Raw genomic sequence first — 23,020 nt, forward strand, 5'->3', positions numbered from 1 at the left:
TTTTTTAAAAGTTCCTTCCTTCCTAAAAGTCCTTCAGAACTTTATTGGGCAGCTGGAATTTAAAGGGGGAACTAAAAGTACATGGAGGGACACATACATGTTTAGCTCTGTCTCAGTTTTTCTCATGACAAATTTGAGCTCTTCCACAGTGATCACCACGTGGCCATCCATATACAGTTGTGAACTAACCTCCAGCTTTTTCTTCTTTACGTCGACCAGTTAAGCTGCTCCTCCTTTTTGGGGCTGATAAAACAAATGCCTTACTCTTTAACCCTGGACTTTTGTTAAATTAAAGCAAAACACCTTATATAAATTATTTTTATTTTACATACATTTGTCAGAATTAATTAATCACCCAGTGCTGGCACCAAAATTTCTACATAAAGTTTTAAAGACCAAACTATGTTAATAATTAATTTTTTTAAAAAAACAAAAAAATCTCCCACCCTTCCCCATCCAGTTAGTAGTAGCAACAGGATTTTGTATGTGTCTGTTTTTCCTTACTTGAGGTGCACTCGAGCTTAAGAAGCAGTGGCGAGCTTCTCTTGCTAGCGGTTCTTTTTTTGGTTAGCATTTTGCTTCGGTTGACTCCCGTACGGTGTCTCTCCTTTTAGCATATTTTCATTTTTTTAACATCAGCTCTCAAAACAACACCCCCCCTCAACTGAGTGCCCATAGTGAAAGGCCCAAGTCATAGGCCCACCAGTATTAACTTATCTACACACGATCATGCAAGATGTGGGAAGCATCTTAACTGCAATGTGTATGTAATTAATGAAAAGCAGGAGAGCGATGCAAAAATTCTCATAAGGAAAGGGATGGCAAGAGATGAAACGTTTGACCCACTCTTGCAGATTAAAAGTTGAGTTACGTGTTCAGTTGCAAACCTTGCAGGGCTCTCTCAAGCACATGTCGGACCTATGCTCCTGTGAGTATCGGACAGAGTTGGTCACGGATCACATAGGGAATTTGCGGGAAGTGCCACGTTCTGGACTAAGGTACAGATCGCAAGCCTGCCCAAAGAGAAGGGACAGAGACACGTGTGTGCATGTTTTTTTTAAAAGGAACACTATATCCTGTTTCTATGGAGCACAGCACATAAGGCAGAGAACAGCTAAGGCAAGGCCTGTTGTTCTAGACGTTTACTCTGCAACACAGATGAGGTAGAGTTACCGTAATTGCCAGTCCTCTTAACATCTGTCCTAAAAGTCTCACAAGGACGACACTGTTTGCGACCCTTCTTTTGTTCTTAGCAGCACCCCTGCATTTTCCATGCGGTTAGGGTATGGTGAAATAGTTTAGCTGCAGCTATAGCATAAGCTTCAGTATATTCACATTCTATCTCAGGGGTGGACCTGTGCTGTTCCAAGTTAGGACAAGGCTCCCTACCACACAGCACAGGACTGTTCTTTATCCAGTTAGTAGCATTTTAGAACCATTTAATCGTAGAGTTGAAAGGGACCGCCGAAGCTCATCTCATCCAACCCCCTGCAAGGCAGGAATCTCCGCTAAAGCATCCATGACAGATGGCCACCCAAACTCTGCTTAAAAGCCCTCAAGGAAGGCGAGTCCACCACCTCTTGTGGGCGTCTGTTCCACTGTCAAACAGCTCTTACTGTCAGAAAGTTCTTCCTGATATTTAATCAGAATCTCCTTTTTGTAACTTGAATCCATTGGTTCAAGTCCCACCCCTCCAGAGCAGGAGAAAAGGAGCTTGCTGTATTGAGCCTCAATCTTCCTTAACCGGGCGCATAAATTGGGGTGTGCAGGTGCCCAATCTTTTATCAGTATGTAAAAGCAACCTGCAGGATCAGGCCAATGATCCAGGATCCTGTTCCCACAGTGGCCAATCGGATGCCTGTAAGAAACCCACAAGCAGAATTCAAGCACAAAAACACTCTCCCCTCCTGTTAGTGATGTGTTGCTACATTTGATTTAATGCATTCTCTCCATGAAAGTAGGAGTGGAGCCAATGAGAGTAGCAAGAGAGTAAGTTAGCATGCCACTGCTTCCCTCCACAGCAAAGAATTTTCCACAAGATCAGTCTGTAGATGAATGGTGACCATGCAAAGGGGGTGCATGAAGCTGTTGCCGCTTTTATGCTCTGCCTCCACGCATGCAAATTTATTTTTTAAAAAATATTCTACCACGTGTGCTCATGATATGAGCAACACTAAATCATGTGGATCTAATACTGATCCTCTCACATGGGTTTTAACACGCATCTCTAATAAGCAACCCTGAGTAAAAAGTATGGCAGAAGAGTTCTGGGTAGACAGGGTTACCAATGCAGATGTGATCTGCACCCTCCTACAGAACCAATAAGTGCTACCTACCATAGAAAAAATAAGAACGCAAAGTGGTTGCGTTCTTATTCCCCATCTCGGTGAATCCGTAGAACTCGTTAATAGAGGCCAATTCAATAACCACATTGAAAGGAAGACAATTTCAGATGGTAGCCCATCAGCTGCTTTTAACCAGGATGATCAGCAATGAACATAAACACATGGGCAGCAGTAAAATTTAAATGATAGAAGAGATCGCATTGCCCCACAGCTGTTTCCAAAGTATCACAGTCCAGTTATTACTCAGAGGTGGTTTCACTTAAAATATTTACCCACCCTCGTGTAGGACATGAAGGACTGGCTGTTACCCTGCTTCAAAAAACTGCTAAAAATCACCTCCTTATTCCTTTCCAACATTTGAAAACTTTGTCCTTAAATGGAGAACGATCAAATCCGTACCAAAAAGTTGTTTGCACTTTTGAAAACGAGAAGGCCACAGCAGAATGTTGAGATAAACCCAGTTTCTAAGCCAAAGCTGGAAGTATTTGCTAGGCGACTGAAACTTTCAGGTTCAACACCAATGTGAAATGAAAGGCCACCGGATGCAGGCTCCAGGGTGCTGTGGCTTGCTGAGTTAAAGATCAGGGACCAAGAAGGAAAGGGGATTAGGATTTGCCAACGAAACAGGAGATAGTAAACAAAAAAAAGGAAGGTGGAGAGTACTACACCTTCAGGTTATTTCCAAGTCTTGATTTGATTGTTGGAGGAGGGGGGAGATATTAACCTTCGTTTGTAGGACCTTGAGAGAGGAGGCTGATTAACGAAGATGAGGTCCTCCTTTCAGCTTCATTGATTAGCAAGCAATTATTTCCCCAGCTACTCCCTGGTCTTGGAAGTCAAAATTCTGATGGGTAAAGCCTTGTCCATTCCCACACACCAAGTATCAAGCACTAGATTGGTAGCCAAGCAGCACAACAGGTGACGACAACACATTCCTTCCCAACACACCCACCCGAGGAAGGAGGGATCATCCCAAGACCTTGTACTTTGGCAGGTTCCCTCTTTGGTCTAGGTGCTCCTGAGAGCAACAGTTCACCTCCTCTTTCGAGAAAGAAGACAGGAAACACACCATTCCCTAGGAAGGGCTATCTCCAACTGCACCATTTTCTTCCTGGCAGGCCTTGAGTTTGGACAATACAGCATGTATCCGGAAGAGAGTGCGGGACTCCATTGAATAATTCTTGTAGTTGTTCCTGTAGGGAGAGAAAATCAGCAGGTGTTATATCCTGGAATGTGTCTATTCTACTCATTGTATTTAACAGCATCCTAAGGTATCCTGCCCACCTAGCAGTTCGAAAGCACGTCAAAGTGCAAGTAGATAAATAGGTACCGCTCCAGCGGGAAGGTAAACGGTGTTTCTGTGCGCTGCTCTGGTTCGCCAGAAGTGGCTTAGTCATGCTGGCCACATGAGCCAGCTGTACGCTGGCTCCCTCGGCCAATAAAGTGAGATGAGTGCCGCAACCCCAGAGTCGGTCACAACTGGACCTAATGGTCAGAGGTCCCTTTACCTTTTTAAGGTATGTGCATCTCAGTAGCCAACCAATGAAATGACGGTAATTTGGATTAGGGATCATATGGGATCAAAGATCTGGCTCAGTACAAAGCAGCTTCATGTTTTGCCTTACTGGTTCTAAGATCTTATTACCCAGAATGCAGTTTCAATGGTTGGATTGGGGGAAAGGATGAGTTGTTGAACTGGCAACCTTTATTCCTTAACCTCCATGGGGTTAATACATCTTACGGGATTCCATATACATTACAAGGTAGCAAGAGCTTCGGAAGAAGCTTTTGCTCTCTTCCTCAAAGCCAAGCATTGTGAAATAAACCAGGGGCTCACTTACTTCGCCCGACGAAGCAGCTGCACAGCCTCTTCATTACGACCTTGTGCCACATAGAGTAGACTCAACTCCAGCAGTGCGTTGGGTACCAAGTAGTGATCATACCGGATCCTCTTCTCACTGCAGATAGGGAGGCAAACATGATTTATTTTATTTATTGAATTTATATACTGCCCTATACCCGGAGGTCTCAGGGCGGTTCACAGAATAAAATTAAAATATAAAACCACAAAATACATAATAAAAATAAAAACAATAGCCCCCCCCCAAGACAATTTTAAAAGGACATGGGATGTAAATCAGTCCAACCAAAGGCCTGGTTAAAAAGGAACGTTTTTGCCTGGCGCCTAAAGGTGTATAATGAAGGCGCCATGTGAACTTCCCTGGGGAGAGCATTCCACAGAGGGGGAGCCACTGCAGAGAAGGCCCCGTTCTTGTGTTGCCACCTTCTGGACCTCTCGAGGAGGAGGCACACGAAGGAAGGCCTCAAAAGATTATCTCAGGGTCTGGGTAGGTTGATATGGAAAGAGGTATTGGAATGGAATGAACATATATGAACTAATAAGAGGTGGAACACAAATGGGAACCAGATTGTTGTGTTTGCAGAGGATTGTAGGTAGAATGGGAAGCAACTTACTCCTTGAGGAGCATCTAATTACTTTCAGCCATCTAAAGAGTGAGGCCTGAGAAGAGGATGGATGAAGCCCTTTTTCTGTGCCAGGCAGAATGACCCTTACCTTGGGGGAAGCCCAGCTCATTCAAAAAAAACCAACATATTCTCCAAATAGACTGGAAACTCTTGGGATTCTCACCTGCCATGGACAGCACTGAAGCAAGCCTCTGCTTCAGCCGAACTGTGCAAGTGCTTCAGGACCAGGCCTTTGAGAAGTAGCACAAGACACTGGTCGTCCACCTGGTACTCACTGGCTGAAGGTAATGGGGAAGAATAGGAAGAAAAACGGCAAAAAGAGAGGTGAACCAGTTGCTGCCTGCAACTCCACACTTGAGGAGCAGTTGGCAGTTCATATGCATTCAGATTATTGGTTAGCAAATACTTCCTTTGTTCTCAACCCTACAACTAGGAAGGAAAACTCAGTGTTTCCCCGCTTACATGAATTTCCCTGCCCAGATTACTTGTTAAAAAGACACTTTTTAAAAAAAACAGGCCAAAAAAGGAAGGCTCCAAATATTATTTCCCAAGATCAAGGAATTGTAACTTTGAAGTCCAGTACAAAATATTGTGACCTTGCCTTCTCATGGTTTCAGAGAAATTCTGCCAAGTTTCTGACCAGGATTTGAAAACGAAAAGAGGTTATCAATATTTCCCAAACTTTTAGCATGTCATTTCGTTCCTGCAATCAGCTGGACTGGTACAGTAAAGAAAAAGCGATTTACTGTATATATGTTGTATATATAACATTCTGCCACCAGAGGGCAATGTGGAGTCCTGTTTTTCTCTGCCTCTTTTCCCTGTTTTAAATTTAGTAAAGGTAAAGGGACTCCTGACCATTAAGTCCAGTCGCAGACGACTGTGGAACTGAAACACTTCTTTGATCCAGTCCCTGCCTACCTTGCCCCAAAATCCTATTACTGTACTACTTTTATTATTTACTCCTCTAAATATTGTGCCTCGATATTAGGATATGCAACTTCTATTTTTTGCATGTATTCCAGAACATAATTTGCTATTCTAGCAGCTCTGCATGCCCACCCACACTTTGCCACTTTCGTGAAACCAGTGTGTTACCTGGTGCTTTCTGTAGCAGCTTCTCAGCCTGTGTCAGAGTCTCTAGAGTCCCCTTGAGCAGTTCCTGGCGCTTGCCCAGGACGGTGAATCCATTCCACATATACATCATCTCCTGGGAGGGAAAAGCACAGGGAGGGCATGGTGATGATAGCAGGAATTTGGGATGGAGGTGGGGAGAGGGGAGAGACAGAGGCCGCAGCATCTCCTTTCTCATCAAACTATTCTTGCCAGCCCAGGAGAAGCAGACAGAAGCTTCTTGCCTCTTGAGACTCGTACATGCATCTCTTGTGTGCAACTAGATGCACACAAATGGACGGGTGTGGGAGGACACAATGTTCCTCGGATGTGAGAGCGTAGCAAATATGTTTTCTGCATCAGAATTTATGAGAGGAAAATGCACACCTCTTTCTTTTCATTTCTACGTGCGGCCCCTGGACCAATTTAAAACTAGCAATGAGATGCACAGCTTGCAGATTTAACATATAGAATAAGAAGAATGCACGTTTAAAGAAGACTGAAAAATGTTTACTGAGTACATGGGTGAAAATTGTGTTCATTTAAAATGCTGGTAGGATTAAGATAAACTCAACAGTGTAAATAAGATTTGACAGATGTAACATTGGATTACTGAATGGCTTAGTTCATGTAAAATATGCAGGGATGTATGGTATGCAAATTGAACAATGGAAAGAGTAGAAAGGAAGTCATTGATTTAAGGTTGTTTAAATGGATATTTTGAAATGTAATTTAGAAAATTTAATAAAAAATATATATTAAAAAACAAAACTGGCAATGAGAGCATGGTCATGAAAAGGTTTTCCATTCGCTTGAAACCATGACATCTCTGCCACCCATGCCCATAAGCGTAGAGAGGTCATGTATCTCCACCCTTACCAGGGCTGGCACAGGCAGAGGAACATGTTCGCTCGCTTTGTAGCGCCTCGCTTTGCGGATGGCGAACTTCTCTGTGGGTGGAGACTTCCCTGCGATCTTCTGCTTGAAGGAGGAAACTTGCCTGCAAGGGAAAGACAGGTGGAGAGCCTCACTGCAGCTTCGTTCCAACAGGGAAGCCGAAGAGAGAGACTCTGTGCTCCCAGAAGTGCTTCATCCAACTTTCAGGGACTCTGGCTACACTCGCTCAAGGAGCCTGCTTGCTGGCAGGCAGCAAACCTCATCCACAGCTTGCAGGCATTCAGATAGGTGCCAATCACACAACAGTCCTCCAGTAACACTGCTGTTATTTCTGCACAGCAAATATTCCGGCAAAACACTTGCAGAACTGGGGCTCCTAGACCAGGGGTACTCTAGTTGCTAACACCTTACAGTTGCAAGAAGAGAACAGAACTCAGCCCGCATTGTCCCTCCCTCAATAAGTGCTAGTGTGTGGCACAAAGGGGGGCTTTTACCTGAAGAGCTCAACCTCATCCTCACCAAAAGGCCGCGGTTCCTCTGGAGGCAGCATGCTAAGGAAGGCAGCTTTCATGTACACATACATTGCCTGTAGGGAGACAAGGAGGGTATAAAGAAGGGAAGAAGTCCAACCAGAGCAAGGTGGTGAGAGGGAGGGAGAGAGGACAGCAGCAGCAGGTTTGCTTTGGGGAGTTTAACAGCCTGGGAATCACAGTGAGCGAGACTCTTCTGATTGAGCTGGAAAAGGGAAAGGAAAGCACAAAAGGGAAGTCCCTTCAGCTGCAGACATAACCCAGCATTGGCCACTCACAAACTAGTCTTTTGGGAAGTTTCAAGAGCTCGGAGGTGCATGTAGCAAGAGCAACACAAAATAGATTCCATGGTTCAAGAGTGCCCGAAAACACCTAACCCCAGATGCATGTCATCTGCCCATAGTGACTAATGATGATGGACTCTGACCTCATTCAGAAAGTAAGGGGTAGGATAGAGAGCCTGGCAGGCAGAATATCGGCTTTAGTCACCAGAGGCTGAATCTGAGTGGGCCTTGCAATGCATGAGGGAAGAGAGGGAGAAAAGCTGTGAAGCAGAACACACACTCAGAGCTTGATATAAAGGGCAAAGCCAGCCTGGCTGCATAAGGTCTCCTAGCAGCCATTCATGCTAGTGATAGTTTTAACAAAGTGAGGCCTCCAGGGTCCCTTGCCGCATTGAACAGAGTGCAACTCCAGTCCCATAGCACAGCTGCAAAATATTCTGAGCTGGGTTAATTGTATACTAAAAGGGAAAGAAGTACTCCCAGACAACACATCACACAGGCATTGCAGTTCCAGGGTCTGCTTCCTGAAGTTACTGGAGGTTCTGCTATTTTGGCCGTAAAGGTGCCCAGAACCCTACGGATCAGCTAGTATCAGAAGAAGGCACCTAGCCTCAGTGCTCTCTTCTTATTTGAAGCAGGGAAAAGTCTCCCACTTTCCAGAACTGAGGTCTATCTCAAAGGAAACCCTGCAGGAAACAATAACTCCTCTGTCCCGCTGCTCATTAACCTCCTGTTGCATTTCGCACCTTGGACCAGCGATTCTCCTTGCTCAGCAGGTCTGCATAGAAGTAGGCCATCTTCCACATTCCTTTGTAGGCAAAGCACCACATCAGCTCCCAGTAGCACATATGGTGAAACTGCTTCCAGGCCTGCTGGGCTGAGCAGCCTTCTTCAAACTTCTTGATGGCCTGGGCAGAGATGGAGAGGCCAAGCCCAGGTTAGTCCAGAAAGGAGGTGAAGGGTAGCAGCAGCAGCAGCAGCTCAGTACTTTTCACTAGCAAGCACAGTGGGAAGGGCTTTATATTGGAAGCAAAACTCCCAGCCTTTCGCCATGGGGGAGCTGTGATGTGGTGGTGTAAGAATGTGTGCGGCCGCCGCTCACCTCATTGATGTTCCCTTTGATCTCCTCTATCCTCCCGGCGAAGAATAAGAAAATGGCACTCTGAAAGGCGAGAGAAAGAGGACTCAGACATGAAAGATAGGGAGCCACAAGGCATGTGAAACTCAGACTCCTCAATTAATTCATTCACACACACACACACACACACACACACACACACACACACACACACTATGTGATGGCCTGGGATTTGGACTCGGATGCTGAACCTGAGGGATCCCAGCCTGCACAGGATTCCCTGCCTCCAGAATCAGCTGAGCCGGGGCTGGGGCATGAGCCTGAAGGGTCCTCACCTCTGCTGGATCCTCAGGTGCAGGCATCACCTGAGTCTGCTCTGGCTCCTGAGGTGATGGAGGACCCATTGCCTGCAGGTGCTCCACTCTCAGCCCCGTCTGAGGAAGCTGAGGTTGCCTCTGGGTCCGATAACCCTCCAGCCTCTCCTGAGTTGTAGAGGCTAAGGGCAGATAGGCGGAGGGAACTAGGTTCCCACAGGAGGAGTGCTTGCCTCCAGGCCAGGAGAGGCGAGTCACCAGAGGATCGGGGCTGCCCTATGCCTTGGGGCAGATAAAAGCAGGCCAGCACCAGTCCCAAGTTGTGGGAGCAACATTGTTGGTTGCTAGTTCCTGCCTGAGCTCCTGACCTGACCTGTCTCCCTGCTTGCAATCTTCACATGACTCCCTGCCCTGCACCCAGCTTCAGCTACTACAGACTGCCTCCACGTTGCACCTTTGACCATGGACCGGACTTGGACCTCGCTTCTTGGGTAACCCACGGGACCAGCACATGATATCTAAAGTTGCATGAAAAGCATGGACCCAGCCTCTGAGGGCACCTGCAACCTGTTCAGAGGTGGTGGCAGCAGGAGAACGTGGCCTAAGACTCCAGAGCCCCCATTGGCCAACCCACTTATAAGGGCAGAGAAGAACCCGCCAGGTGTTTCCTGCAGCATCTCTGAGGGCCTAGGACCATGGTCTTAAGACCCTGAGGCCTTATGAGGCTGAGAAGGTTAGGTTTCTCCCTCAACGCAGGAGTCAAAAGGTGGGAGAGTCGTGAGAAACCGCCACCCAACTCTAAACACACCATGCCTGGTGCTTTGGATCTGCCTCGCACAACACCAGAGTAGGGCACAAATGCCACCCCAGGCACAGGGTCTCCTGCAAAGCCTAGTAGCAGAAATCCAAGAGATTGAAACCCCCACCCCACCCCAGTCACAACAGAGGGTGCCGGCCTGGTCTGCACATGCAGCAGAATGATGTGGTAGAGTCTCAAAGATGGGAAGCAGTCGCTTAAGACTGCAGGGGCCATTTTAGAATGCATCCCATTTATCTGAATGCATTTCAAGAAGAAAGCCAGCACACTGCGGGCAAATGTTCTAATCCCATTTCCCTCCCTGGTGTACTAGGTTGCTGCCTACAAGGAGACGTATATCCAAGGGAGAATTTAGGGGAGGGAAACAAAAAACAAAAAAGATCCCCCACCTGCGGTCCGAAATGGCACAGTCCATTCTACCAATCCATTCCGCTGCTTATGCAGAGTCAGCCTGAGTCTTGAAAAAGACACGGGGCATACAGACAGGGATGGGAAGAGAGAAAAAGAGCGCAATCTTAATATGGCAAAAACCCTGAACCAGAAGGCATGCTTTCTGCTGCAGAAGTGCTCCAATTTGGGGGGTGGGGGCAGGAAGAAGGAGGGGAGTCCTTAATAAAAGCCACCAGCTCCACCACTGCACTCAACTTCAATCCACAGGTCGCCTTCTAGCCTTCTGGAAATAGTAGCTAAGGGGGCTGACGCAAAAGGGAATTGTGCCCCAGCCCCACTATAATTTGAGCACCACACCACTGCCTCAAAGTGGGACAGGTAAAGCCTAACTGGTCCCTCTTAGGAACATTAGGCAAGGGGTGCTTCTTTACAGATCTCCAGTGAGGAGCACAGGTGACTGCACAGGTATCAGGTGAGTGCCTGTAAAGCCTGCAGCACTTTGCAAATCATCCGCACAGTGCCTTACCTTAGGGTAACGGGCGAGATACGGACTCAGGAGGGCCTCAGCCTCTGTAAAATTGTCTTCACCAATCCCTGGTAGGAGCACAGAAAGGGGGGTTGTTAAGTTGTGGGTGAACATATCAGACGACACAGCAGTCCTTCAAACAGCTCTTGTTTATTCACAGGCCAGAACAGAACTGAGCTGAAGGGTTCAGCCAGCCTGCTTATATAGAGCTCCACTACAACACAACAGTAACAACTTTCTGTAACTATCCAATCACTGAACGTCACTTTCGATCCCTTATTTGCATATGTGGACCTGAACTATCTACAGTATCCCCCTGCTGGCCCAGGGTGAGAACTTCAGGACATAACGGGGGGGGGGGGTAAGCATCTTCCCAAAGGGCAGCCTCTCCCCTAATGTCCCTAAGCAGAGCAAGGTCACAATATTTTGCACCACCACAATATTTGCTCCAGCTTCTCTTGCAGTGTCCCAGGGGAGACACCTCTCTCCCATTTGGTAATTTCAAGCTGTTAGGCCAACTTTAGCAAGCTCATGGCTGAAAGGAAACTTGAGCGGAGGACCTCACAGCTCATACTTAACCACAACACATCTCCAGCCCAGTTCAGTCAGTATCAGAAGGATTTGAATTCTGCACCCTCCCTCCCTCCTCTCACCCGCCTCAGGGCCCTCCTTCAGTTCCCCTCACAAACCAACTTCTGTAATCAGAAGAATTCGCATAGACCCCAATGAAGTGGCATAAGCTAGTCGTGGCAGGAGACGTTACATCTGGGCAGATACTGAGCCACAGGACTGACCCTAAGCAGGTCATGGAATAAAAGCCCCCAGATGGGGAAAAGGGGCCCCAGTTTCCCAGCCTTACTGTTGTCAACCCAATTATAGGCCACCATTTTCTATTCTGCTTCCCAAAGGTGGAGAGAAGACTTTACCTAAGACGAAGGTAAGGAAGGTGTAGTAGCAGAGGAGCAACATTGTACAAAGCAAAGCCCGCAGGTTGGCTGTGGTGGCCCCCTGATGCAGCTGCTGCAGGCCGTAATCCTGGTGGGGAAGAAGAAATAAAAATAAGGTGGGGGTTGAGAGAGAGAGAGTCGGAAGGAACAGCTCTTTGTAGGTAAACGCAACAAAGATCAGCCATGTGAGATTTCCATTCAGCCCAGGTCTCTCGATGAGCAGACCAGAATAATTCCCCAGGAAATACTCAGCTAATCAAAGAAAAAGCTGGTGCAGAGGCCTACTACAAACACATCAGCACCCATCCCAGCATGAGGGACGAAACAGCACACAATAGATAGCCTTAAAGACCATCAGGGCATTGTCCGTGTCTCTGAACTGGAAGTAATGGCTTGAGGCGGCAAGTAATATCAGCTACATAGCCTCCAACATTTCTCCGATGAAAATAGGGATGTCCTATTCAATGATGATAACAGTAATAGGTAGTTCTGGGTACCTAAAATGTATAGGAACTTATTCATGTATGCGACTACAGTGGCAAGCATGTTACTGGTTCTTGCCCCAAAATGGAAAGAAGCAGAAGTCTCAGAAAAGGAAGAATGGATACAAAAACTTATGGAATACGCAGAAATGGTGAAACATACCAGAATAATAAGAAATCAAGATAACAATTTTTTTATTATAAAAGAATGGAAATGGTCTATTGAATATTTACAAATAAATTATAAACAGATAAAAACATTGGCAGGAGTATTGTAATAACCTGAAGTTTTATAAGAGTGTATATTTAAAGAAGATTATTAAATGAGCAAATTAAGTTAATTTGGATATGCAGAAGACATAAAAAATAAATTTAAGGAACCGCAGAAAGAGGGGGAAGGGAGTCAGGTTTTGAAATGTCAAAACGATTGTAAAATTAGGGAAATGTATACAATTAGTGAAATGTATAAACTTGAAAAGTATAAATAAATAAACAAACTTTTTAAAATGATGATGATGATTGTGGTGGTGGTAGTGTTTTACTATTTATACTGCACCCATCTTACTGGGTTGCCCCAGCCACTCTGAGCAGCTTCCAACATAATATAAAAACATAATAAAACATTAAACATTTTTAAAAATCCCTATACAGGGCTGCCTTCAGATGGCTCAGGGGTCAGATAACTCCATATTTCCCAACATTTCTCTGGTGAAAATAGGGAGATCAGAAACTGGGACGGCTTCTGTAAATCTGGAACTGTCCCTGGAAAACAGGGACACTTGGGAGGGTCTGCAGCTGCAGGATTTGGGTGTTATTTGCCAGTCCACCTGATCCAGGTCTTGCAAGTCTTGAGTGTGTACAAGAACTATGAACAGAAAGCATTCTAGATCCAAGTCCTTAGATGCGCCTGTCAGACCACACACGGCTTCAGTGGCACCTCTAAAAACATGGAAAGGTTCAGGTCAGGCCCACCCACTTTGTAGGCTTGGATTAGGCAAGTGAGGTGGCCTCCAGATGTCAGACACCAGCTCCCATCAATCCCAGCCAGCTAATGGCCAGGGATGGTGGGACTTTTAGTCCAACAATATCTGGATGGTATTGTCTACACCAGGGGTGGCCAGCTCCCAATAGGCTGCGATCTACTCACAGAGTTAAAAACAGGCAGTGATCTACCCCCTTTTTTTGGGTTCAGGTCAAAGTTGTTGAGCATTTTTAGGAAGGAAAGTCCTGTTTTTTAGGGGTTCAGGTCAAATTTGTTGTGGAGCTTCTTTTTATGGGCTGCAGGGCTAAAATGTCTAGGGGAGCCAAATTCCTTGGGCTTCTTTGGGGGGAGCCAGTGATCTACCACAGACGTCCAGTGATCTACCAGTAGATCACAATCTACCTGTTGGATGTGCCTGGTCTACACCATGGGTAGGCAAACTAAGGCCCGGGGGCCGGATCCGGCCCAATCGCCTTCTAAATCCGGCCCACGGACAGTCCGGGAATCAGTGTGTTTTTAAATGAGTAGAATGTGTCCTTTATTTAAAATGCATCTCTGGGTTATTTGTGGGGCATAGGAATTCATTCGTTATTATTCTTTCAAAATATAGTCCGGCCCCCACAAGGTCTGAGGGACAGTGGACTGGCCCCCTGCTGAAAAAGTTTGCTGACCCCTGGTCTACACTTACATTAGAGGAAGGAAGAAATAATTGCCTTGATCCCAAGAAAAGCCTCTGCACATCTTAAGTGCATTAAATATATATATATTCCTGGTTGGAGGGAACTGCCAGATGGGTGCTAGAGCATGCAGAAGGTCCCGTCGACAGCATCTCCAGGCAAACTGAGCTCAGAAAGCAGGGCTGGGAAAGAGCTTTCTCTGCCCCAGGTCACAGACAGATGCTACCCATCAAGTAGATATACAGAGCTAGATAGGTAAATGACAGCATTTATATCTAGAAATAACTGTGTCCATTAGCAGACTACATTCTGCCTCTTCAAACACACACACGGGCAGCCAGTCGTACCTTGTCCCCTGAAAACCCTGCAAATTCCAGAAGTCTCAGGATCCGGGGTGGGAAAAGGGAGAGCGTCTGTGGAAGGAAGACATTGACATGAATGGTAACGGACACACTTGTGGGGAGAAATCCTCCTCTTAGACTTTGCACTTCTTCAGCAGTGGAAAGCTCCACTTTTCAAGTGTGACCCACTTGCAAATAGACACATCAGAAGCAGATAGCGTGGTCCCTTCCTGATGTTGTTAGGACTCCAACTTCCACCAGCCCCTGCCAGCTTGGCCAATGGCCAGGAATGTTGGGAGCTGCAGCCCAGCAACAACTACAGAGAAGCTACTCCCTTCAGAGGGAAGGAGAAGAGAGACAAATTGACTAACTCCAAGGGGCTGCTGCTTGTAACTCAGTTTCTGTCCTTATTGTGGGATGTAAAACACAAGAGCAGTCAATTACAACATTCCTAGAGCGTACATGTTTAGACATGGGGAGGGATGTTTGTCCAGCCAGCAGGTAAACTTCCTGTTTCCCTCTGGGCTGTGACAGGCTTCCTCCGCATGTGACTAGAGGTGGGTGTGGCCTCACCTGTGCAGGTAATGATAAAAGCACAGGGCAGGGGCAGCCATCTCTCTCTTTCTTCTCTTCCTTCGAAGAAGCAACATCTACTAAGTGAAAGATGCCCTCTTGGCTCCCAGCCAAGAGAGGAGAAAGGGACTATCTTCCTATAAGATAGATTCCAAATGTATATTACTTCACTAAGCTTAAGTCTGCCTTCTGGGATCTGATTGTGAACAGAATGTGAGTAAACTCTTTTTATACTTTTGTAAAGGACTGTGTCATGTCTTCTATTTTAAGAGGGAATAAGGGGAAATTACCAGAGTGATTATTATAGAGGCTTAAGCGAGCCTGAGCAAACGCTGCCATTGCAAACTTAAGATAAAGGGGAATGTATTACTCTGCTGATATTTTGGGAACTTGTTAACACAAGTTGGATAAGGATATAATCACACAATATATCCTTTCCTGCATCCCTGAACATTCCCACACTTATAACTGCTGGTGAAGCGCATGTAGACTCACCAAGTTGAAGGCACCAATGCCCAGCGCAACTCCTCCCTCCAGATGGGCGCGAGAAGGAGAACTTGATGGCAGCTGATTGGGCTGGATGAAGCTGTTGAGCTCCCTGCAAATGTAAGAAGGTTTAGAAAACCCCACTGCACCTTCACCTACCAGGAGTGAAGCATGGAACCCAGGCATCCGAGCTCACACTTTTTCTAACCGCTAGACCACTCCCACACTGACCTTGAGTCGCAGAGTTTGAAGATACTTCATTGTTGTGACAGGGGATACGAGTGAATAGGAAATGCAATTCCTTCCCGCCTGCCCCCCTTCTCCACAAAATTGCTTTAAGACAAAGAAGGACTATGTTCCCGATTCAAACATCCAACACACATTTCAGGAACAGTCAGTCTAGAAAATGCTTGTCGAGCGAGGCAGTCATGTCCTGGATGGCCACCGATATTGCTGTCCCCGTTTTCCAGAGATGCCCATGACACTTGTGGCCATTTCTGTGCATTGCTAATCTGGCAAGTAAGTGGGCAAGTGAACATTTCTTTCCTCTCCTCTCAGGTACAGACAGTTTCTCATGTGTAAGCATCCCAAAATTGGGAGTGGTTTCCTGACACTATGTGGGATGCATGCTGGAGCAGTAGCTACATCTCAGACTTTTCTCACACACGTTCCTCTGCTGATGTACAACACAAAGATAAATCACATGTTCTTGGGACTGTACCATTCCAGGCTCAAATGGAGGGGGAAGAGAGGGGGGGAGTGAATATTTCTTACACACATCCACCCCTGGCAAACCAGCGGAAAGATTATGGTGCAGGGATTCTGTATCTGCTGAATTTCTCTGCATGCGCAGATTGTCCCAGAAACTTCTCCCTTCCTGAACCTGGCATGGAATCCAGTTGTCCTGCCCCCTCTTCTTCATCTCAAACCTTTCACTGGTGCTGCTTCTCATTCCCAACTTTGTGCTACCTGCGATTCAGTACTGCTCTGCTGTTCCAACCCTGCCAGCTGTCACCACAACTCACCTGTAGATGAGGTAGCTGCTACGCACCTTGATTCCTCCTTTTATGAAATTCACCATATTTTCATCCTGAAAGAAGAGAAGGAATTTTGAAAAGTCCTCAGCTTAAGGAAGATAACTCAGCTCCTTAAGTCTGATGTGTCTGTGTGATGCCACTGGGACAGTTGAATGCAAGCATCCATTGCAGGTCGCCACTGTAAAGGGAAGGCACAATCAGTGGGTACCTGGGTACATTGGTCCCAAGCTTGGCACAGATTGGGAATGGAGAATTGTGGTCCTCTGGATGTTGTTGGAAGACCGCTCTGATCATCCCTGACCATTGGGCCAGGAATAATGACTGGGGCTGCTGGGAGTCCAACAGAATCAGGAAGGCTGCAGGGTCCCCATCCCAGGCATGGATAGTGGAAGCTGATCGGAGAACAGGAAGGGAAATTGCTTTATGTTGGCCGGCTCTTGCCTGGCTTCCCCATAAGGCAGCATATAGAATCCTTGCATGCAGTCTGTGGCTTGTGAATGAATCTGTGGATTGTGGCACTAATTATATATTGTCATTACAAGAGGACTAGAAGGTGGACCAGAGACATTTGCCTCCTGAAATCCAACCCATCAGAGAAAGGAGGAAGAGAAGTGGCTGTTTACCTGCACAACAAAGTTAACATAGAAGTGTGAGTGGCTGCAATGCTAAATCTCTGCTGCAGGAAGGAAAATGTCTTTGACTCCTCCTGCTGCAAGAGCTCTCTCACTGGGACACCTCCTGCCAAGGGGTCCTGCCCCACTACTTGAAAATTGCTGCCCCGATGGCCTGTGCCCTGCAGTGGAGAGAAGCTCCCCTTACCTGCAGGAAGGTGAGGGCAGCCCGGTGCAGCAAGCATTCTGCGTAGCACACTTCTGCATGCAGCTCCTCTGCAATGGGGAAAGCAACAGGTTCAGGGAAGACATGTGTCATTCCTTCCTAACCAGGCTTACCATGTCCTCCTCTGTTCAACACTTAAACATTCACATCCACCCACTGGAAACAGCAACAGCAGCACCAAAGAAAAAATACCCTGGATCTCTGTCTTGCGCACGTCTGGAAGCTGGACTGTTTACTTATTTGCAACACATCAGCCAATAATGAAGATTCCCTGCCCCAAAAGTAAGGGGGAACTTCCAGACATTGCACACCTTATATTTATTCCTTTTCCACAAGCTACCCTGTGCCTACATCAAGACGAGCCAGAGAAGGTAATGTAAGGGTTTCTGTACTGGGTCCAAGATCCATATACAGTGGTACCTCTGGTTGCAAACGGGATCTGTTCCAGAGGCCCGTTCGCAACATGAAAAGAATGCAACCCACAGTGGCGCGTCTGCGCACACGCGGGTTGCGATTCGCTGCTTCTGCACATGCACATGACGTCATTTTGCGCTTCTGCGCATGCGCAAGTGGTGAAACCTGGAAGTAACACTTTCCGGTACTTCCGGGTCATCGCGGGACGTAACCTGAAACAACGTAACATGAAGCGGACATAACGTGAGGTATGACTGTAGTCCGACCTGCCTCCAGATGTCTCTGGCTAGTGCACAAACATTGGCTTTCCCCACCCCTCATAGACCGAAGAAAAAATGCAGTGGTCTTGACCCCCCACAACCGGGCCACTAACTCTTCTCACCTTCAGTACAGGAATCTCCACCTAGCCGACTGGAGAAGGATCCGGTCACCGTGCTTTTCCTCCGAAACCTGCCAGAGGGACCCCAAAAGGGATGCATAGTTAGGTTCCACTTCCTCCATCCCAACCCCCAGAGAATGGGCATCCTCTTTGGGCTGTCACCACCAACACCTCTCCCCTCCCCAGAGCCTAGGCCCACCCAACGACTCCCACCTACCCCTTAAGGCCCATTTTCAAATTGAGGAAGAGAATGTTGCTTAAAGAAACAACTCAGAAGGGTACGAGACTTCCTTCTCCCCTGTGAGCAGCTGAATCCTGACTTGGGTCAGGAGGAGAAAACGAAATACAGTGGTACCTTGGTTCCTGAACGGCTTAGTTGTCAAACAAATCGGTTCCCGAACGCCGCAAACCCAGAAGTAAGTGCTCCGGTTTGTGGCGTTCTTTGGAAGCCGAATGTCCGACGAAGCTTCTGCTTGAGTGCAGGCAGGGCTGTAGCTAGAGGGTGGTGAGGTGGGCCCCCGCCAGGGGCACAGGCAATGTGGGGGCGCAAAACTGGCTAAAAAATATGTCCATAAATATAGGTAAAGATAAAGGGACCCCTGACCATTAGGTCCAGTCGTGACCGACTCTGGGGTTACTGCGTTCATCTCGCTTTACTGGCCTAGGGAGCCGGCGTACAGCTTCCGGGTCATGTGGCCAGCATGACTAAGCTGCTTCTGGCAAACCAGAGCAGCACACGGAAACGCCATTTACCTTCCCACTGGAGTGGTACCTATTTATCTACTTGCACTTTGACGTGCTTTCAAACTTTTAGGTTGGCAGGAGCAGGTGCCGAGCAATGGGAGCTTACCCCGTCGCGGGGATTCGAACCGCCGACCTTCTGATCGGCAAGTCCTAGGCTCTGTGGTTTAACCCACAGAGCCACCCGCGTCCAGTCCATAAATATAAATATTGATTATTGCCTCATAAGAAATGGTTTTAAATAGAGGGTGAATTGAATGGGTGGGGGAGGGGTTAGAAGAGAGGCGGAAAGAAGAGCTGATTTGTCCATGGCTAGGGGGCAGAATCTGGACGGTTCTGCCAGGGGCACAGGATCACCTAGCTACAGCTCTGAGTGCAGGAAACTCCTGCAGCCAATCAGAAGCCACGCCTTGGTTTTAGAATGGTTTCTGGAGTCAAACGGACTCCCAGAATGGATTAAGTTCGAGAACCAAGGCACCACTGTACCCACTCACAAGTGATGCAGCCAGGTGAGGTTTTGGGCGAGAGCACCCCCCATTTAGAAGCTACTTCCATTACCTTAACATGACCAGACACCCCTTCAGAGGGGGCCCATGCAAAGTCTACAGAAACAGGCCTTATTCCCCACCCCAAAAGCCCCCCCCCCAGGCCGTCCCCACCTCTGGCAGATTTCCTGTGCCTCTTTCATAGTGTGTCCAGCATGAACAATGTCGTCGTGCTCAAAGGTCATCATGGCTTGCATTTCCAGAATGGTGGCATAGATTAAGGCATGATACATGCTCTCTTTGGCCCTGTCGAAAGGGATCAAAAAAGGAAGCAGGTGTAGTTGCAGGCAATATAATTTATTTAATTAGTGATGGCAACAGCTAGGGAGGGTTGTATTGTTTCCTCCATGTTTCTCATATTTGCCCACAAAAGGATGTGGGACGGGGGGAGAGACGTTTGAATTTCCCCCTTATGCACCTGAAAATCAAAGCCCAGCACTACAGCAAAGAAAGAAAGAGATGGTCACATTCCTGATCACAATTCATTAAGTTATAAAAAGGAGAAGGGTCAACACTTGAAGATTTTGGAATGTCCTCAGCCCAACTTAGATTCTGCTGGGGTTGAATCCACATAGCCCAGTTACCTGCTGAGTTGAACCCATGAACCAGGATTCGAACCAGTCTAATTTCTTTGAAGCCATTGCCAGAAATCCACATACTTAATGAAGTTACAAATCAAACTTTGTGGGAATAATAGCAGGCACAGAGCAGGCAGGAGGCCTTTCTAAGACAGGGAGAGGCTTGAACAACAATATTCAATGGCATTCTTCTGCTTTAAGGAAAAGCAGAGCTCTCCTTTTCATCTATTTTTCTTCCTCTGCTTTTGCTGGCAAAGACAGGAGCAACCTCCCACACACACAGAGGGCTTTGGGTTTTGTTCGCATTTCTTTTCCAGCGTGCACAAAGGGTGAAAACTCCATCTTCTAACTTGCACAGGGTGCTTACCATTAAAGGTATTTGCATACTGCTTTCCTTAAACAAAAAGCAGATTGCGCACGCACACACAAAACATTTAAAGCACAGCAATGAACTTCACAGATTCAACAGACCTCATTAAATACATATTTCTGTAGCCAACCAATAAAAGTCACATGCCATGGCTGAGGCGTTTGTCTCAATTTCCAAAGGTCATGTGAAATTAATATATGGGTTTTGCAACCCCTCCAGAACGCTAAATGGTGGACTGTGCTCTGGTACGCCAAGGACCACCACAAAAGTTGGAGTAAGCGGTTTCTCCCATTTGGGATTATAATTTTTTGTTTCACATTTGCCGGTAATTTCCAGGTCACTCTCCTCTCCTATACCACATCACTAAACTAGAGCTAGACTAGGGCTGAGCGATATCTGGTTTTCAACATTGTGTGATATATCACCAGCTAAGCATCGCAATATACCAATATATCACGGTGTCTGAAATCACGATGGAGCTACAGTACATGGAGGCATTGGCTGGCTTCACAGTTTTTCCTGCATCGTGATTTTTGCCGACGCCTGCTCTTACGATTCGCTGCTCCCTGCATGAGGTAGTGCAGAGCTACTGCTGTTGTTGCTGCTGTTGTTTATTAAATTTATATACCGCCCTATACCGGGGGAAGGGAGTCTCAGGGCAGCTTCTAGTCCCCCTCCCTCCAATAGTTGTTGTTCCACTGTGTGGGGTTTTTTTTAAATACAGTGGTGCCCCGCAAGACGAATGCCTCGCAAGACGAAAAACTCACTAGACGAAAGGGTTTTCCAGTTTTTTTTGAGTCGTTCTGCAAGACGAATTTCCCTATGGGCTTGCTTCGCAAGACGGAACGTCTTGCGAGTTTGTTTCCTTTTTCTTAAAGCCGCTAAGCCGCTAATATCCGCTAAGCCGATAAGCCGTTAATAGCCGCTAAGCCGCTAATAGCCGCTAAGCCGTTAATAGCCGCTAAGCTGCTAAGCCGCTAATAGCCGCTAAGCCGCTAATAGCCGTGCTTCGCAAGACGAAAAAACCGCAAGACGAAGAGACTCGCGGAACGGATTAATTTCGTCTTGTGAGGCACCACTGTATTGCTACTATCGCTACTATTATGGATTAGTTCACATCCTTCTTAGTGTAACTGCACACCCCGTTCCAGCCAGAAGTGACTACAAAGTTCGAAACAATGACAAAGTGCACAAATCAAATTCTCCTCCAAGGCCACTTGGTCTCACTACCCATAGACTCCCTTCCTTCCACCCTAACAATTTGTTTCGGTTGCACACCAAGGGCCAGTCAGGTGCTCCAGGTAAGGAGTGCTGGAGGAAGGTTCATCTGTTTATTGGGGAGGAGAGGGAAGCCCTGGGTCTGATGTGTTCCCCGTCCCCCCCACTCCACAAAGGTGACTGGATCAGGCCCTTTCCCCACTCACCTGGGTTGCAGCATCTCCAAGCTCTCACTGAACTGGTTTTTCAGGAAGCAGTTCAGTGCTTCTGTGCACTCGGCCAGGGCAGCCTCCAGGGAGCTGCTGCGGAGAAGGAAGGTGCAGAAAGAGAGAGCTCAGTTAGCCTCCCCCAAAATGGCCCACGAGACCTTTGGTAAGATAGTCACAATCCACACATTCAGAACACATTTGAATCACATGGCTTCCCCACCCTCACACTCTTGCCGGAAGCCTGGGAACTCTAGTTTGGAAAGCAAGCCAGGAATTGTAGTCCTGTGAAGGGTGAACTACAGTTCCTAGAATTCTTGGGGGGAAGCCGTGTGATTTAATTGTTGGCACGACATACTACTACAGTGGTACCTCGGGTTAAGAACTTAATTCGTTCTGGAGGTCCGTTCTTAACCTGAAACTGTTCTTAACCTGAGGTACCACTTTAGCTAATGGGGCCTCCCGCTGCCGCCGTGCAATTTCTGTTCTCATCCTGAAGCAAAGTTCTTAACCTGAGGTACCATTTCTGGGTTAGCAGAGTCTGTAACCTGAGGTACCACTGTACAGAGAAACATAGTCTAAGTGGGCAGCCCTAAAAGGAGACAATTAACAACAACAACAACAACAACAACAACAATTGTATGCCACCCATCTGACTGGGTCGCCCCAGCCACAATATATGCTCAAGAGGTCCACAGTTCAAAACCACACTTCACACCAGCAGCTTCAGACAGGCATAACAGTATGTCATACATACCCATCAGCCATCCTGTTTTAACTGGGACATCCCAGAATGACAGAAGCCATCCTGGTGTTTGATCGGATTCCAAAATGTCCCATCTTTTAGTCTTGCACAAGAGCACAATAATTGTTTTTGGGTTCCGCACAAGTCAGTTGCCTCATTTTGAAAATGAGAGAAAAATGTGTAGCACCCCCTCTTAGTGGGAAGCTGGAGCTGTGCTCTGTGTGCCCTCTGCCACCTGCATCCCTCCTCAGCACAGTCACCTCTTCCTCTCCAAGGAAGCGGTCCAGCTTCCCTCTCCTTCTGGCCACAGGAAGGACCCCAACGATGGTGCCAGCTGCAGCCTCCGCACTCCAGCTGCCACTGCTGTTCTTGGTGGCCCTCCCAGGGTCCTTGGCAAGGCACACCTGCTGCTGCACACCCTGCATGATGCTGCCTTCACCCTCTTGCTGCTGGCCGGGTGGAGGGAGTGCTTCTACCAGGCCACAGCTCCATGGAGCTCAGGTACCAGGTACAGGGGGGGCTGGTTGGATGGGGCAGTCCAGAACCCAGCCCCTGATCAGGCACATTGGGAATGAGGCAAGTGGGCAACTGGCCTTCTTCTTCATGCTTAGTGCCTGGTGATGGTGGAGGAAAGCAGCAGGTAGACTGCTCCTGACGGTGGGGTTTCCACTAAATGGGTTT

General features: G+C 47.3%; 1 protein-coding gene across 9 annotated transcripts in view; it reads right to left on the bottom strand.

Moving 5' to 3' along the window:
* Positions 1-304: 304 nt before the first annotated feature.
* LOC114587852 (tetratricopeptide repeat protein 39A-like) overlaps positions 305-23,020 on the bottom strand; it is a 36,027-nt gene continuing 13,311 nt past the window's right edge. For 5 of the 9 annotated variants that reach the window (XM_028712686.2, XM_028712685.2, XM_077921170.1 and 2 more), the window contains exons 2-18: positions 21,595-21,690; positions 19,337-19,468; positions 17,940-18,007; positions 17,126-17,193; positions 16,295-16,359; positions 15,279-15,381; positions 14,217-14,282; positions 11,708-11,816; positions 10,782-10,849; positions 8,759-8,818; positions 8,403-8,564; positions 7,337-7,428; positions 6,825-6,945; positions 5,931-6,042; positions 4,996-5,110; positions 4,187-4,303; positions 305-3,538 (exon numbers count right to left, since the gene is read on the bottom strand). In XM_028712686.2, coding sequence (XP_028568519.2) covers positions 3,421-3,538; positions 4,187-4,303; positions 4,996-5,110; positions 5,931-6,042; positions 6,825-6,945; positions 7,337-7,428; positions 8,403-8,564; positions 8,759-8,818; positions 10,782-10,849; positions 11,708-11,816; positions 14,217-14,282; positions 15,279-15,381; positions 16,295-16,359; positions 17,126-17,193; positions 17,940-18,007; positions 19,337-19,468; positions 21,595-21,608 — 1,590 coding nt within the window. In that variant the 5' untranslated portion in view covers positions 21,609-21,690 and the 3' untranslated portion in view covers positions 305-3,420. Of the gene's footprint in view, positions 3,539-4,186; positions 4,304-4,995; positions 5,111-5,930; positions 6,043-6,824; positions 6,946-7,336; positions 7,429-8,402; positions 8,565-8,758; positions 8,819-10,781; positions 10,850-11,707; positions 11,817-14,216; positions 14,283-15,278; positions 15,382-16,294; positions 16,360-17,125; positions 17,194-17,939; positions 18,008-19,336; positions 19,469-21,594; positions 21,694-23,020 lie in introns of those variants that run through there. The other 4 variants (XM_077921169.1, XM_077921173.1, XM_077921167.1 and 1 more) reach the window with 3 other exon arrangements.

The sequence above is a fragment of the Podarcis muralis genome, chromosome 17 (genome assembly GCF_964188315.1).
Source record: "Podarcis muralis chromosome 17, rPodMur119.hap1.1, whole genome shotgun sequence".
In the NCBI taxonomy this organism is placed as follows: Eukaryota; Metazoa; Chordata; class Lepidosauria; order Squamata; family Lacertidae; genus Podarcis; species Podarcis muralis.